Source organism: Colletotrichum abscissum (genome assembly GCF_030869225.1).
Source record: "Colletotrichum abscissum strain IMI 504890 chromosome Unknown Scaffold_7.1, whole genome shotgun sequence".
Taxonomy (NCBI): Eukaryota; Fungi; Ascomycota; class Sordariomycetes; order Glomerellales; family Glomerellaceae; genus Colletotrichum; species Colletotrichum abscissum.
The window spans coordinates 1,439,736-1,455,000 of NW_026850514.1; the positions used below are offsets into that span (position 1 = coordinate 1,439,736).

General features: G+C 51.9%; 6 protein-coding genes across 6 annotated transcripts; 4 read left to right on the top strand and 2 right to left on the bottom strand.

Moving 5' to 3' along the window:
- Positions 1-380: 380 nt before the first annotated feature.
- On the top strand, positions 381-1,744 carry CABS01_03991 (chitinase 1; the record flags this gene model as incomplete). Its single annotated transcript, XM_060537363.1, has 2 exons — positions 381-613; positions 673-1,744. 2 exons carry the CDS (start codon positions 381-383, stop codon positions 1,742-1,744), a joined length of 1,305 nt encoding a protein of 434 aa, XP_060391621.1.
- Positions 1,745-3,214: 1,470 nt separating this feature from the next.
- CABS01_03992 (uncharacterized protein) lies at positions 3,215-3,968 on the top strand (the record flags this gene model as incomplete). The annotated part of the gene is made up of 2 exons (XM_060537364.1): positions 3,215-3,638; positions 3,706-3,968. The coding sequence occupies 2 exons, from the start codon at positions 3,215-3,217 to the stop codon at positions 3,966-3,968; spliced, it is 687 nt and encodes a 228-aa protein (XP_060391622.1).
- Positions 3,969-4,483: 515 nt separating this feature from the next.
- Positions 4,484-6,514, top strand: CABS01_03993 (sulfatase; the record flags this gene model as incomplete). The annotated part of the gene is made up of 4 exons (XM_060537365.1): positions 4,484-4,820; positions 4,896-5,053; positions 5,107-6,075; positions 6,155-6,514. The coding sequence occupies 4 exons, from the start codon at positions 4,484-4,486 to the stop codon at positions 6,512-6,514; spliced, it is 1,824 nt and encodes a 607-aa protein (XP_060391623.1).
- A 589-nt stretch (positions 6,515-7,103) lies between these two features.
- Positions 7,104-7,718, top strand: CABS01_03994 (uncharacterized protein; the record flags this gene model as incomplete). Its single annotated transcript, XM_060537366.1, has 5 exons — positions 7,104-7,189; positions 7,263-7,288; positions 7,347-7,456; positions 7,515-7,540; positions 7,598-7,718. 5 exons carry the CDS (start codon positions 7,104-7,106, stop codon positions 7,716-7,718), a joined length of 369 nt encoding a protein of 122 aa, XP_060391624.1.
- Positions 7,719-7,980: 262 nt separating this feature from the next.
- CABS01_03995 (glycosyl hydrolase family 92) lies at positions 7,981-10,629 on the bottom strand (the record flags this gene model as incomplete). Its single annotated transcript, XM_060537367.1, has 2 exons — positions 7,981-8,674; positions 8,732-10,629. 2 exons carry the CDS (start codon positions 10,627-10,629, stop codon positions 7,981-7,983), a joined length of 2,592 nt encoding a protein of 863 aa, XP_060391625.1.
- A 1,362-nt stretch (positions 10,630-11,991) lies between these two features.
- On the bottom strand, positions 11,992-15,055 carry CABS01_03996 (uncharacterized protein; the record flags this gene model as incomplete). Its single annotated transcript, XM_060537368.1, has 2 exons — positions 11,992-13,428; positions 13,484-15,055. The coding sequence occupies 2 exons, from the start codon at positions 15,053-15,055 to the stop codon at positions 11,992-11,994; spliced, it is 3,009 nt and encodes a 1,002-aa protein (XP_060391626.1).
- Positions 15,056-15,265: the final 210 nt, after the last annotated feature.

Consider the following 15,265-nt stretch of genomic DNA (forward strand, 5'->3'; position numbering starts at 1 on the left):
GTTCGTACATGGACTAATGCTGCCCAATGGCAGCATTTGACCGGTCCATCTCGAGTTCCCAAGCCTTGCCACGAACCTGGTTGATGGCGGCAGGACTGAGCTGCCCACCCCAAAATCATAAGGTTAGCAATGCACTCCATGGCATTGGCCTGGAGGTGAAATTTTCTCACAGAGCTGTCCCCTGCGGCCGAAAGCTTGGGGAGATGAACGACGCGTCGTCTCAACATCGAAAGCTTCCATCTCTTGACAGTCATGTCTCCAATCTTTTACTTTATTGCCCAAAAAGAGCCCAAAAGGGGACTGGGCGTCCGGAGCTTCTTTTCATTCATCGCTTTTCCCTAGCGGAATGAACAAAACTCCGTCGACCCCATGATCCCGCCATGATGATACTTCAACTTCTTATAGCAGCTCTTGCTGTGACGCATGCCCTCGCTAGCCCCTTGAGCGGCCGGCCTTGTGGAAACGACTCCACCACAAAGCAGGGTCATCGGAATCTCCTATACGTAACGAATTGGGGGATTTATGGTGCGGACTACCACCCCGATAGCCTTCCTGTAGAAGACATTACGCATGTGCTATACGCTTTTGCAGATATCAAATCGAACGGAACAGTGTAAGTCTCGCGTCTTCTTTCGACCTTGAGTTCCGATCCTCATCCACGTCCCTGTCTAGCGTCTCATCTGACCCATGGGCCGACACCGGAAAGCCTTTTGGCAACGAAAGCACCACAGAGCCTGGCCATAACGCTGACGGCCTGGTCAAACAGCTCTACCTAAAGAAAATGGCCAACCGCAACATGAAAGTCATACTATCCATAGGCGGCTACAACTGGTCACCCAAATTCGAACCCGTCGCTGCCGACAAATTTCGCCGCGCAACCTTTGTTTCCTCCGCCATCAATCTCATGGCAGACTTTGGGATGGATGGCATCGACATCGACTACGAGTACCTAAACACTACTGAAAAGAATCAAAATTGCGTAAAGCTCCTGTCCGAACTTCGCACAGGCTTGGACGACTTTTCGAAGAGCAATGCAGGCGGATATCACTTCACTCTAGGCTTTCCTGCACCAGCAGGTCCTCAAAACTACAAAGCATTTGACTTCCAAGAGATGGACAAGTCTCTCGACTTCTGGTCACTCATGGCATTTGATTTTGCCGGTGCCTGGGAGAACGTCACAGGCCACCAGTCCAATGTCTTCCGCAGCAAGCGAAACCCGCAAAGCACCAAGGCGAGCGTCGAGAGGGCCTTCGAGGACTACATTGAAGAAGGAGGGATCTCTCCTGCCAAGATCAACTTAGGCATGCCCCTCTACGGTCGCGCCTTCGGCAACACAAAGGGTTTGGGGAAATCGTACAGCGGACTACCGAATGGTACGCTCGGCCAAGCTGGAATCTACCTCTACAAAGACCTCCCTAGGCCCGGTGCGACGGTCCATTGGGACAGTGCAGTCAAGGCCACGTACTCATACAACAACGCGACGCGAGAGCTGGTGACATTTGACAATATAAGAAGCGCAAAGTACAAGCAGGCTTATATCAAGAAGAAGAAACTAGGTGGTGCTATGTTCTGGGAGGCTACGGGCGATAAGGCGGGTGACGAGAGTCTGGTTCGCAGTATGGCGAAGGGGATGGGCAAACATGAGAAGTCGCAGAACTTGCTGTGGTACCCGACTTCTCAGTATGACAACATTCGCAATGGGATGAAGACAAAATTTATTGTGCCTCCAAGCAAGAGATCATAAAGTTGGCCGAAAATCACGGGCTACATGAATTCATTGAGCTTTGGTTCCAAGCCAGGGTATGTGTGCAGATGCAAGTAAATGTGATCATGCGAAAACGTTGGGATAGAAGTGACTTGGGTGCTTGTGAGGCGGGAAAATTAAAATATTGTCTATCAATTTTGAAGATAAAAGCTTCTCGACGATTGTGTGTAACTGGAGGCAGTAGAAAGGCATATGGGCTTTATAGTTCTGCACCACTGCCTGTGTTTGTCATGCTTTTGCGCCGTATCGATTTCGCTGTGATCGCATCAGTGTGATCATCCTGGTGCAGCTCCAGCTAGGTAGCCACCTGTGCCACTATTAAGTGCCCAAGCCTGATGAGGGGTATGCAAGGTGTAGTGCGATAAAAGCTACAAACACAAGACCTCCATTAATGCAGACCGTTCATGTCCCTGAAAAGTGTGATAGCATGAGCTGATCTGGGTAAAATAGTGCGAGCCAATCCCCGTCATCAGCGTCCGAGGCTGACGCAAGGCAAGACATCGAGCACATCTTCATTTGAGCTGAAGGTGTCTTAGTCTGTCAAGAGGCTGGCTGAGGTTGAGTCCGTCAAGTATTGCGACACCTGCAGGTCGCCCAAGATTGATTGAACGCGGGCCCAAGCGTTTCTCCCCGCAGGATTGGACGAGGTACGCGGTGGCCGTTCGCAAAATGTGTCCTTCATGTAATTCCTTGTTGACAATCACGCTAGACTAAACGTCCATTACATTTCCCCGCTTCAATAGTCGCGTTCCGGGGCCCAGGTAACATGGCCCAGATCGCAGTCTGGAACCCAGTCCGTTGTATAAGCCTAGCTTGAGCGGCTAGCTGGCTGACTTTCATCACATTTGTTCCATGGGAATTGTGATATGTACATATTTTGTGAGACAACTCAGCTTAGCATTTGGTCTCGGGATATTCCCTCACCAGAGATAGGAAAGGTTAAGTTTCGATCAATGACTGCGGCTGGTTAACATCTTGCTGTCCACGTGCGGTCCACTCAGCTGGGACAATATCTTGACTTCACACACGACAACAAGTTATGAAAGAGTCTCGATCAATTATCCCACTCAGTTCCTAGGACAGCAAAACTGATAGATGGGGTGGCAGCGACGCAACAAGACTAGCTTCTTTCCGCCTGCCCTGCATGAAAACACGGAAGCGTACATGTACATGTAATGTCGGGTTCAGGAGCGGACTCGAACAGACATCAATAGTCAGAGTTCATTCCTCTTTGGGATTGAATTATACACAGCTGAGCTGTAGTCGAATGAGTAACTTTGAACCATAGTTTGCATGGCCACAGCTGGAACGGACTCAAGGACATAAAGACTGGATGGGATCACCCTCAATTCCAGGGTCCTGTCAGGAACAAGAGCAAAGCACAGATACCCTCGGACTATTTGCTCTATTCCCATTCTATTCAGGCCCAACTTTCCACCGTCTTTCAAAATGGTCAAGTACAGCATCACGGTCCAGAACCAGTCTGGTTCTCAGCAGCAGTATGTTCTCTTCAACAAGCCACCAGTGGTTACTGGCAGAGTCCAGGGCCAAATTTGGTCCAACGTCTTTGCGACTGGAAACACCCCCAGAGGCTCCCGGACGAACTTTACATTCTCCGGCCAGTACTCTGCTGTTGTTGCAACTTCCCAGGGCAGCCCTTCATCGGGTGTTCAGGTCAACGTGAGCGGCGAAAAAGATGTAACCCTCGGTTCTGTCAAGAATGACGGGGCCGCCGTCCCAGGCAGCACTCTGCAGCTTATTGTCGCTGGAGACGCACCGCAATTCAGCAACAATCCTCTTCCTAATAGCGCCTTCTCGAATGCCTTTGAAATCCAAACCGGCAATGATTTTACTTTTGCCAAAGCTAAGCAGGGTTAGTTCTCTTATTCCGAATATTGGAGGTCAAGCTATGCATAAAACTGATCTGAATGTCATGTCAGGAAACTACCTAATCGGTCTTGGAGTTTCCAGGACTGGCAATGGCCAGGATGGACCTTTGGCTGCTTTCGTTCCCGAACCCAATGTACGATACCAAATTCAGCCTCTCAACACCTACTACTTGACAGTTGGCAGCTACCGCAAAGGAGAATTTATTGATGCGAGTATGATCGGAGGCAGCATTGTGGCTGTTGACTTCAATAGGTTGCAGTCCAACGTGGTTATCGTTCACGACGACCGTGGCAACCTTCAAATCCAGGCCTAGTAATGGATTGGATTTAGTTATTTAGGAATATCACAGATCAAAATCAGTCACTAGAGTCGTTTTGACATAACTAGAAGCATCGAACTTGTACCTTACCCTCAGTGGAGACGCTATCTACGACTAGGTGCTTACTTGTCTTCGTCGGTAATGCGAAATTCAGCACGCGATTCTTTCCTCGGCCGCAATAATCCTGTCGACATTACGAGCAACGTTCATTTCGACAGCGTCGTTGTGACTGTGATCCTGTTTCTCCGCTTTCGGTGAAGGGTGTGGATAACCCGTCTGTTGCGATGCTGGGGACGGAGCACGTCATCGGAACTCGCGCACGGAGGACTCTTCGCCCATCCGGCGAGCCTGGTTTGCAACGCCGGAAGACGGGCATGCGGCTTATCTAAGAGCCAAACTTTTAAAGTCTTGTCCTTGGAGGCTGCACGATGACATTTGCTTCCCATTTCCAATGCCATTTCCAATGGAATGATCAATTGAGCGACAAGCCTCAATCGAATTGAATCGCAATGCAGCTCACGACGTCAACGTTGGCTTCGGCGGCTTTGTTCCTCAGCTGCAGTGTTGCGGCACAAGGCGATGCTCAGACACCTCTCGTCGGCCCCGCCCGGGATGCCATATCGCCGTCTTCACGGCCAAACATTGTCTTCGTCTTGACCGATGATCAGGACCTGCACATGAACTCTTTGGAGTACATCCCGCTGATTCAGAAACGGCTTATTGAAGAAGGGACATTGTACAAGAAACATTTCTGCACGACGGCAGTTTGCTGCCCGTCGCGTGCGAGTTTGTGGACTGGCAAATTGGCTCATAACACCAACGTCACCGACCTCAACCCACCATACGGTAAGAGATTCACTCGTCCAGTTATCTGACTGACAGAAGACATGGCTTATGAGCATACACTAATTGGTTTTGCAGGTGGTTTCCCCATTTTTGTGAAAAATGGCCACAATGAGAACTATCTCCCCATTTGGCTACAAAAGGCCGGATACAGCACCTATTACACGGGTAAAATGTTCAATGCCCATACTGTTTGGAACTATGACAGCCCGCACTTGAAGGGCTGGAACTCCTCTGTGAGTGTCCTGCTTTACTAGTCAACCAATCTTCCCTGCTGACTTGGTTTCAGGATTTCCTCCTGGACCCTAACACCTATGACTACTACAACGCCACCTTCCAGCGTGACCATGAGAAGCCGGTCAACCATCTCGGCGAGTACTCGACGGATCTAGTCGCCGAGAAGGCCTACGGGTTCCTGGATGAAGCTGTAGATGCCGGCAAGCCCTTCTTCCTTGGCATTGCTCCCATCGCACCTCACAGCAATGTCAACTCCAGTATCCTTCTCCCAATCAAGGGCCCAGACGACGATGTGCCCGTCTCTGATGACAAGTTCAGGGTCAGCATCCCGTTAGCTGCTAAGAGGCATGAGCACCTCTTTGAGGATGCCAAGGTTCCGAGAACAGAAAACTTTAACCCTGACAAGCCTTCGGGCGCCGACTGGGTTCGTCGCCAGCCCAAGCTCACGGATGAGAACGTGGCATACAACGATAAGCACTATCAAGGACGTCTACGTGCCCTACAAGCAGTCGATGAGCTTGTCGACGGTCTCGTGGAGAGATTGGAAAAGCATGGCATCCTGGACAACACCTACATCTTCTACACGACGGACAACGGCTACCACATTAGCCAGCACCGACTGCAGCCCGGCAAGGAGTGTGGATACGAGGAAGATATCAATATTCCACTGATCGTTCGTGGACCTGGTGTTCCCAAGGGAGGCGTGACTGAAGCCGTAACGGCCCACGTTGACCTCGTTCCCACCATCCTGTCGCTCGCGGGTGCCCCGTTGAGAGCCGACTTTGATGGAGCCCCGATCCCGCTCTCGACAAAGGACTTGACGGAGTCCTCCTTGACTCGCGAGCACGTTAATGTTGAGTACTGGGGCTGGGCAATCACTGAGAGCAAGTTCGGCTTCAATGGCGATGACACGAAGCGCATCTTCAACAACACGTACAAGGCGCTGAGGGTTGTTGGGGAGGGCTACAACCTCTACTACTCTGTTTGGTGCACTAACGAGCATGAGCTGTATGATATGACCGTAAGTTTGCTTAAATCCGTGGTTGACATCCTGCATGTGAAGAAGTAGAGCGTATGTGCTGATAATTTGCCCAATCTAGACGGACCCCGGCCAGCTTCGCAACCTCTTGCACGCCGACGAGGCCGCCCTTGCTGCAGGCGCAACCATTCTCGGCTACCCTCTGAAGAAGGTCCTACCCAGACTCGACTCCCTACTCTTCGTTCTCAAGTCTTGCAAGGGCACGACATGCTCGCAGCCATGGAAGGCATTACACCCTACAGGAAACGTCGGCAGTCTACTCGAAGCCCTCGCACCGCGCTTTGACGAGTTCTACACTCAGCAGACGCGTGTGCAGTTTGATCACTGCGAGCTGGGTCACATTGTCGAGGCCGAAGGGCCGCAGTTTGAGCATGATGGAGCTGTGTACTGGAAGGGATCCAAGTGGAGCGACTGGACTTGAGCACCTTTGGCCGTATGTAGGAAGCTGTTCTGAGGCATCGCCGCATAATGAAAGCTGAATGGATTACCTACCACTTGCCGATTATCTGCCCGTCGTACAAGAGTAGTGGGGTTCTACAGCATCAAAAGGCGGTGAAAATTCCCTCAGCCAAGGTCTGCAAGTGAAGCATGTCCAACAGCATGACCGTGCGTGATCTCGAACAATCGCAACGTGACGGACGCAACGGCACGCGGCTAACTGCTCGATCAAGGGCCCGCCGTGCGACATCATAACCCCTCTTCCCCCACATTGAGATCCGCTTCGGAACTAGGAATTTAAGCTCCCTTGCTTTCCGGAACTAGGAAAACCAACATTCCCCCAACTCCGACCAGGTTAGACTTCAGGAAATACTTGACATATTAAAGCAAGTGATCCCTGACGTAAGTCTACTCGATTCGTCATCATCTGATGGAAAAAGGTGGTTGTAGCTTGGGTGGGACACTTTACGAAAAACATCTCAGTTTTGACGACGACTTCCCCACGCCTTAATCCCGTGCGCATCCAACGTTCATCTCTACTAAACGCAAAGTCCATTCCCAAGTAAATCGTTATGGCGCCGTATCAAGGTCATTGTAACTGTGGTTCGGTGAAGGTCACAGTCAATAAGAAGCCGGATAGCATCGTTATCTGTCATTGGTAACTCCACCATTCGCATTGCCTCCACAGCTGCCAATCGGGGGACACAAGTTGACACGATAGAAAATTTCAGTTCAAACTGCAAACGCGCTGGTGGCCGTACGTTAGAATTCGACATCTTTATATTTTCTAAACTGACTGTAATGGAAACATGTAGCCTTCTCCATGAACCTATTTGTCGACGATGGTGAATGGGAGATCGATGATAGCCAAAAAACGCTCAAAGAATACCAGGACTCAAACACTGATTCTGGAAACACCATTCAGGTGAGTTGAAACTCCTCCTCTAATAAAGTAGAAACCGTCTCTGACATTACGTTTCCAGCGATGCTTTTGCGGAAAGTGTGGAAGGTAAAGCTATCAACGACCTAGGTGACCTGCCCATCCCTGTACTGACGTATCTGGCAGTCCTGTTAAGACCACAACAAAGGCGATTCCGGGCAAAGCTCTCATTAAGGCGTCGTTGTTTGATGACATCCCAACGGAGAAGAGGGAAGTGTACGGACAGAAGGCAATCACCTGGGCGTAGCGGATGATGTACCCGAATTTGAAGTTACGAAATGTAGCGCTTAAGGCGAGAGGGGGCGCACTCTGGCGGATGAGGCCGGGTAAAAGTGACCGAAGATAGGCAGATTGTTGATATCTGTATTTGATATTGAATTTAGAAAAAGATATACGGCATTTCGCTTCCATCCAGAATCTGTCAACCGATGAGAGAAAAGGTATTCCAACTGCCCGAATGAGGCAAAAAGTCTATAGTGATCACCTTTGTCAATTACTCGTCCGCCTCCCTAAACGTTCAAGTCCGCCCCTGTATGCCCAAACTCGCTCTTATACGTCGTATCTATGATCCCAGTATCTACAATTCTCGTATCGGTGCGATTGGAAGGGAAGGTGCGGTTGAATCCCTGATACGGACCCAGACTTGGCGGGAGATCCTGGACTCTCGTTCCCCAGTCACTCTCCCGCCGGCCAAGAGTAAGCACCAGCTCTTGACCCTCAGTGAAGAACTTGTGATCAACCCAGCTTTTTCTGTAAGGCTGACCATTCAAAGTCGCCTTTTGAATGTAGATGTTGCGGTAGGTCGGGTCAAAATTGATATTGCGGACCTTGGCCGTCCTGCCTGTTTGCGGGTGCGTGATTTCGAGGCTCTCAAAGAAGGGTGGAATGATCAGATACACATCTTGCCCGGGGTTTGGGAAGAGACCCATCATGGAGAAGGCCAGGAATGATCCCATGGCCCCGCTATCATCGTTACCGGGAAGCCCGGCTGGGTCAGGTGAAAAGAATGAAGGGATGTAGAAGTGGGCTCGTCTTGCTGAGAGAGCTGGACGACCGGCGTAATGGTACTGGAAGACTGTGAGGAAGGCTGGCTCGTTGCCAATGTAGGTGATGTTCTGGTCATGCAAGAAGTTGAGCCTCCGAACAAAGGCGTCCGGACCTCCAAGAGTGTTGATGAGCGTTCCTTGGTCGTGAGGAACAAAGCTATCGAGGTTAGTTACTAGAGGTTCCCATTGCCAATCGCATTCCATGTCAACTTACAAGCCATATTCCCAAAGACTACTCTCAAATGTTTCTGGGCCGTTGTTCTGTAGGGAACAGGAGCTTTGGCCGTCTAGATTACTGCAGTTGAGCGGATTCTGGTATGCCCAAGTCTGGTTAAGGAACTTGGGCTCGAAGAATCCTCTGAACCCTGTGTCGGTGCCGTTGAAGAAAGCTGATTTCTGGTCCTGCTTGTACAGATTGCGCCAGTTGCTACTCGAGGAAAGATACTTCTCCCGATCGTCCCCATGTCCCATCCGGTCAGCCATGGAGGCGATGCAGAAGTCGTTATAGCTGTACTCGAGTGTTCGTGAGACGCTCCTCGTTAGTGTTCCGAATCCCTTGACGTCGAAATCTTGCACAGGGATGTAACCCAATTTCTTCCAGCTATCCATGCCGCCGCGGCCGTTGACGCTCCAGTCAAACGGTTCTTCATCTGCGTCCTTCTTCACTGCTTCATAGCCCAGTTCCCAGTCAATGCCTTCAGTGATGTTCTTCAAATAGGCGTCTGCTAGAACGTTGTCCGCGTTGGATCCTCCTTGAGTGAGGCCCTTGCACAAGCTCATACGGCAGTCCGGAAGCCAGCCGAGGTGAACATATGTGTCGATGAGAGACCGGATCATTTGCGCGACCGAAGTTGGATCGATGATCACCAGAAATGGGATCTGGGAGCGGAACGAATCCCACAGACAGTAAAATGAGTCCCAGTAAGGCTCATCGCTTTTCCATAAGGGATTCTCGCCGGTGTAGTTTTGCGGATTGACCATGGTCCGATAGATGCCGCTATAGAAGTTCCTCGCAAATGACTCGTTCACGCGATCAGTGTTGATCTTGATGGGACTGAGCTTGCGACGCCATATTGCTGTTGCTTCACCCGACACCCGCTCAAAGTTGTAATCCGAAATTTCACCCTCAGCATGTTCGCACGCCCGCTGCTCACTGATGAAGCTTGTCGCAACACGCGCGGTGATAGGCTGATCCGCAGACTTGAATCGCACAAAAGCGCCGCCGGGTAAGGGGTACCCGTTGATTGACCGCGAGATAGTCATGTTCTTGACTTCTGTGCTCGCGCGACTGTCTGCAAAGATACCCGTGTCAAGAATCTCAGCGCCATTAAAGTCGGTGCAAAAGTGAAGGACAAAGGTGCCGCTACCAAAACTCGGTTGGAAACGCGCGTTGCCCGTGATGCGTCCGGACTTCGCGTCCACATTGATAGTTGCGTTGTCTTGCCTCGTGTCGCCGAGATCTGAGAGGTCTTGGAGAATAAGAGGCTGTCCTGCTTGAGGGAAGTTGAATCTTATAAGAGATGCTCGCTCAGTCGTCGTCATTTCTACCCTGATACCGGTTTTAAGGGTGATATTGAAGAGTCCTGGCTTTGCGATTACGTCTTTTTCGTTGAAGTAGCCGTATTTCGCTCTTGACTTCTTCGGAAATGTGCACCAGTTGATGACTCCGCTCGGGCAAGTTGTGTACGCGAATAGAGGAAAGTTTCCAAGGGAAGGTTGTCCGCCGGTACCAGAATCGTGCATTGTTGAAAAGCCGGTGACCGGATTCCCATCCAGAGTGAAGCCGCCTTGATTCGAGCTACTGTTCGTATCCGCAGATGCCTTTGCCATGCCATAGGGTAGTGTCGCACCCACGAAGACGTTGCCACCATTCCTCGAGCCGATGAGAGGATCAACATACTTCAAGGCATCGAAATCATCCAATGCCTCAACTGCGGCTGAGTTCGTCAAGTCTGCAGAGGATGAGCCGGAAACCCAGTTCGATGCAGCTTGTACCGCGTCGTGAGCTGCATGTGAGGCTGCGTGAGACAGCGAAGGTAGATGGGTGTCTGGCATAAGCCACCAGCGAAACAACGCCGCGGCGCCATGGAAAGACCACAACTCGCTCCACATCATGAGTCCTGGTTGATGATGTGTTTGCTACCTTGACGAATGGAGTCTAAAGTCTGCAGCGACAACCGCGTTGAAAATTCCCCATCGTACCTTATCATACAAGTAGTAAATGGCTGTTCCGGCCAACACGTGACGAAACGTCAAAGCTAAAGTTGGTCTCAAGTTCAGTAGAGTTTCCTTCGAGCTCTGCTGAGAACGTCCTGCATACCACTCATGCCAGCTTGAGGCGGCCATTGGGCATCATGGCGTAAACGGCGAAAACCGGCCATCGTGCACCGCGATTCCAACCCCGCAGTAGGACTTGTCATGGACTAGATAGTGTAAACTCTCTCTTCATTTTGATGGTTGCATTGAATCTCTTAGCTTCAAAGATGCTTCAATAAGTTGAGGTCGCACGCGGCAATCGAATAACGTGGTCTCGGTCCCGTCGTCGCATTGATCGAAAGCCCGCTTGGACCCGACAGTTGCAAGAAAAACTCAAACAATGGGGCGGAAGGCAGGCATTGGCAGGTCTATCTCTTCGCGAATCCAACCGTTTCACATTGGAAACGAACCTTTTTTCCATTTCGTACACTGAAAATGGGCGTTTCTCGTTATTTGTTTCCCTCCCGAGTCAGGATGCTTTGGTCCGTGGGGGCGGGTTGACGGCCGCCACCCTGCTTGTTTGCCGGCAAGATGGCTGAGTGTTGCCTTCTTTGGGAGCCAGTTGTCGCATTTCGGCTTCGAGAAGCTCTGAGTAGAAGGCATGCGAATTGGACGAACTACAGCTGAGTTTGCTGCTACATAGTAGTACCTGTCTGCCCGCTTGGTCGGCCTGCCTTATGCTGATCGTAATGATGACCGTTCTTATTGGCTTTCGAGAATGTCACCGACCTTGCTCTCTGATCCAGGATACCATTCAAACGGGTCTCCTTGCATTGGAAGAGTGCTTCGGAGCTGAGCTGGCCTTGCCACAGTGGCCTAGAGCATATCCTAGTCTCCGGGAACTTGGCGTCACTTTCGACCACAGAAACGACTCAGGCCGTGCAGACAGATTGTCCGATCTCTCTGTGCTTTTGAAACGTTCCTCTTTTTCACCAGTGCCTTGGTGTTTGACTATGCCGTCGGAGGCCAAACGAACGAGATGGCAGATCCTAATGTGATCCGGGCACAGCGCTCCGCAGAAACTTTGGGAGAGGTTCGTGTCACAGCCAGGTGATTGAGCAAAGCTATCCCTGATACCAGTCCATGCCTACAGCTTACTCGAGACCGCGAGCTGCGAGCTTAGGTGAGGGTCGCGACTAGCCCTGTGTTCTTCTATGAAAAGGAGAGTGTTTTTGATGCTACTTTACTGGTATTATTCGAGTATCTCATCCCTGGATCTCAAACGTTAAACTCATCAATAACACTCTGAGGCTTCACGAAGCTACCCAGCGGATGATACTTGAGGTGAGAGAATCCAAAAGCCTCAGGCCCCCCGATCTCAAGGCCCCTTGTAGAGCCAGTCCAGCGATCACTAGCCGCGATACCCAAGACAGTGACCAAAAGTCCGTACCTGTACTCTGGGGTTCCAATGGCTTCGCCGTTTTGCGCGTCGATAACCGCGATAAGATCTGGCACGACGGCCAAGACATCTTCCTGCATCTCTGTCCCAACTTCCTGTGGCCCGGATTTTGCAGAGGAAGCCTTGATTGCAGCAATGTTCTCATTCTTGAATGGGATCTTGACGAATCCTGTGAACTGTTCCTTCTTTGGCTCTTGCCCTGGCTCTTCCGATGAAGAGATATCGGCACCTTCGATAACCAGCTCTCCATAGACGTGACCTTTCCTGAGCACCCTTTCGACGCCCACGATCTTGCCCTTGAAGAGAACCTTGGCTGAGCCGTGACCGCCACATTCCTCAACGATGGTCTCCGCAACATTATCGACACAGTTGAGCTTTCTCGCCATGGCAACAGCTCGGCCGATTCGCCACGACTGAGAAATGGTATGTTCCACCACCCACCTCTTGGTCTCGGCTCCCGTCACTGGCGGGTCAGCGACAGCCACCTGCGAGCCCATCTCCGCCAGAGCCGCACGCATGACCCGCTCAACCTGCTTATCAGATGACGCCCGGGACATCGTGACGATGCTGCCGTTCCCGTCACTCATAGTCACTGGCGTCCAGATGGGACTCCGTTCGTTGAAGACCACCGGCGTCGTCTGCCACTTTGTCGGGTATGCCCGGCCCATCCAGTCGCCATCGACTGCCGGGACGTTCATGTTCGTGCTAGAGCCGATCATCATGCTCTGCAGGCCGTTTGCGCCACCAATCTCGACGGAGATCATATGCGTGGCGGGCGTGCCCAGATGCTTGTACATCTCTTCCTGGGCCTCTTGCATTTCGTCAGCAGACTTCTTTTCGATGGCGACGGTCGGGGACCCCGCATAGCCTCCGCACCCGACGAGGGCATCGTCGGGTATGTCGTGGGGATTAACAACTCTGACGACTGCACCTTTGCGCAGCTTCTCGCGGAGGATGAGTTGCTGGGAGTAGGGAGAGCCCCCTCCGCCTGTGCCGAGGATGTAGCATCCGATGCTGATCCAGTCTAGGTCGGTCTCGCTGATGTACCAGACTCGATCTCTGACAAGAGGGTTGTAAGTCAAGACATCGATCTCTTCCTTGGTCTGAAATGTGGTAGTCTTTACGACTCGGTTGGTCGAGACTTCAGCATCCTGACTTTCATCCTCACTGCTTTGCAGTAAAGATGAAAGATCTGTCCGAGAGAAGTCGAAGTCACCGGCAGCACGCACAATGAAGCGCGACTTGTTGGCAATGTACTACATCTGTCAGCCGACATGGTCCCACGTATCCCAAACTCCCGGGAGCACTTACAGCCAGGGGTATCGTATCCACATCCACGATATGAACAGACGAAGGAACCGCACCCGCATCAACGGCCTTTCCCCTGGCCTCTTCCTCCACTCCAACTAAGATCTCTTGGATCGATCTGGACTCTGTCGACTTGACCGTGTCAACGGTAGCACTGACACGTGCAATGGCTGCGCCGATCGCGTTGGCGACGCCCGCCCACTCAGGCTTTAGCACCTCGCTAGCCCCCCTTAGCTCGTAAGGCGCAATCAGGGCGCCGCCGCCGACTAGGAGAACAGGTATGTCTTCGGGCGAGGTTTTCATCGTATCGATCAGCTTTTCGAGCTTTTGCTTGACGATGGCGGAGAATTGGGTTACGCCTTGGGCATCGAGGGCGCTCTGGACCAAACTAGCGTCTCCGATGGGGGTGGCAGGCGACGATGAGCTGGCGAGGACGGTACAGTCCGTAGCGGTTAGAGTGCATCCTCCAAAGACGATAGCCTCTGTTTTGATCCTATAGCCAACACTGTCTGGTCCAACGGTAAGCTTCTCGACGCCTTTCCGGACTATGGAACCTCCACCTAGGCCGATACTCTTAACATCTGGGCAGGAGAAGTTGAGGCGGACTCCGGCGAATTCACTGTAGGCGGCTTGTTGACGTGGGAAACCGTTGGCCTGCAGTAGACCTACATCGGTAGTCGTACCTCCAATATCGACTACCATAACGGCACGATTGCCAAGTTTGTGATCCTGCACCAGAAAAGCAGCTCCTCGCATGCTGTTGGTCGGGCCGCTGGAGAATGTCCGGATGGGTAGGTTGGCAGCCATCTCGCCTGACAGGATTGTACCGTCATTCTGAGAGATGAAGACTGGGCAGTTGATGCCTAGCCTCCTCACAGGCCTCTGGAATGATTTGATCGTCCTGCGAGCAAAGTTCAACACCGTCGCGTTGAGAATGGCTGCGTTTTCTCGCTCCTGGAAGCCCAGGTTAGCCACGTCTTTGGAGCAGGTGACGGTACAGCCAGGAATCTCTGATCGGATGATGTCGGCAGCTCGTTCTTCTTGTCGTTCGATGGTGTCGATGGGGCTGAAGATGCCGTTTACGACTACATTCTTAATGCCCCTTTCTCGAATTACAGCACATTGCGCTTTGATTTCCTCAGTGTCTATATCCGCAATCAGAGTGCCATCTACTTCTAGACCACCCTTGCACAGAGCATAGTAGCCCAAAATTAGGTCGCGTAAATCTTCCGGCCAATCCAGACAGGGCGGATCGTGCTTAGAGAACTGGCTCGTTAGCCTGATCACAGCAACCGGGGCCAGGCGAGCGGCATCCCTCTCGATGAGAGCGTTGACGAAGTGTGTCGTGCCGATGGTCACGCTGGCGATCTCACTCGGATCGATCTTTGTGGATTCGAACATTGTGACAATAGCGTTATTGATGCCTTCGCTAGGGTTCGTCGTTGTTGGTGACTTGTGCCACGCGATGATACCCTTATCGGGTTCAGAGGCCCGCGAGGGATCGAGGACCACGCCATCCGTGTTTGTTCCGCCGACGTCAACGCCGATGCGGAGGTGCCGGGGTTGGAATAACATGATTGAGTATGTCGTTAGCTACGGGCGTGCCTGCCTTGTTCTACGTTCATGGAAGATCGCTCTATGTACTGATGAGGATCGCGGGGTTCACAACTCTATGGAAAGTGGGAGGTGGGGTACGAAGGATGGCCGATCCCTCGGAGACCGAGGCTCCGGGTACAAGGGCGGAGACCGGCCTCGGGGCGGCTCCGCCAAGACCGGCGGAAGCGG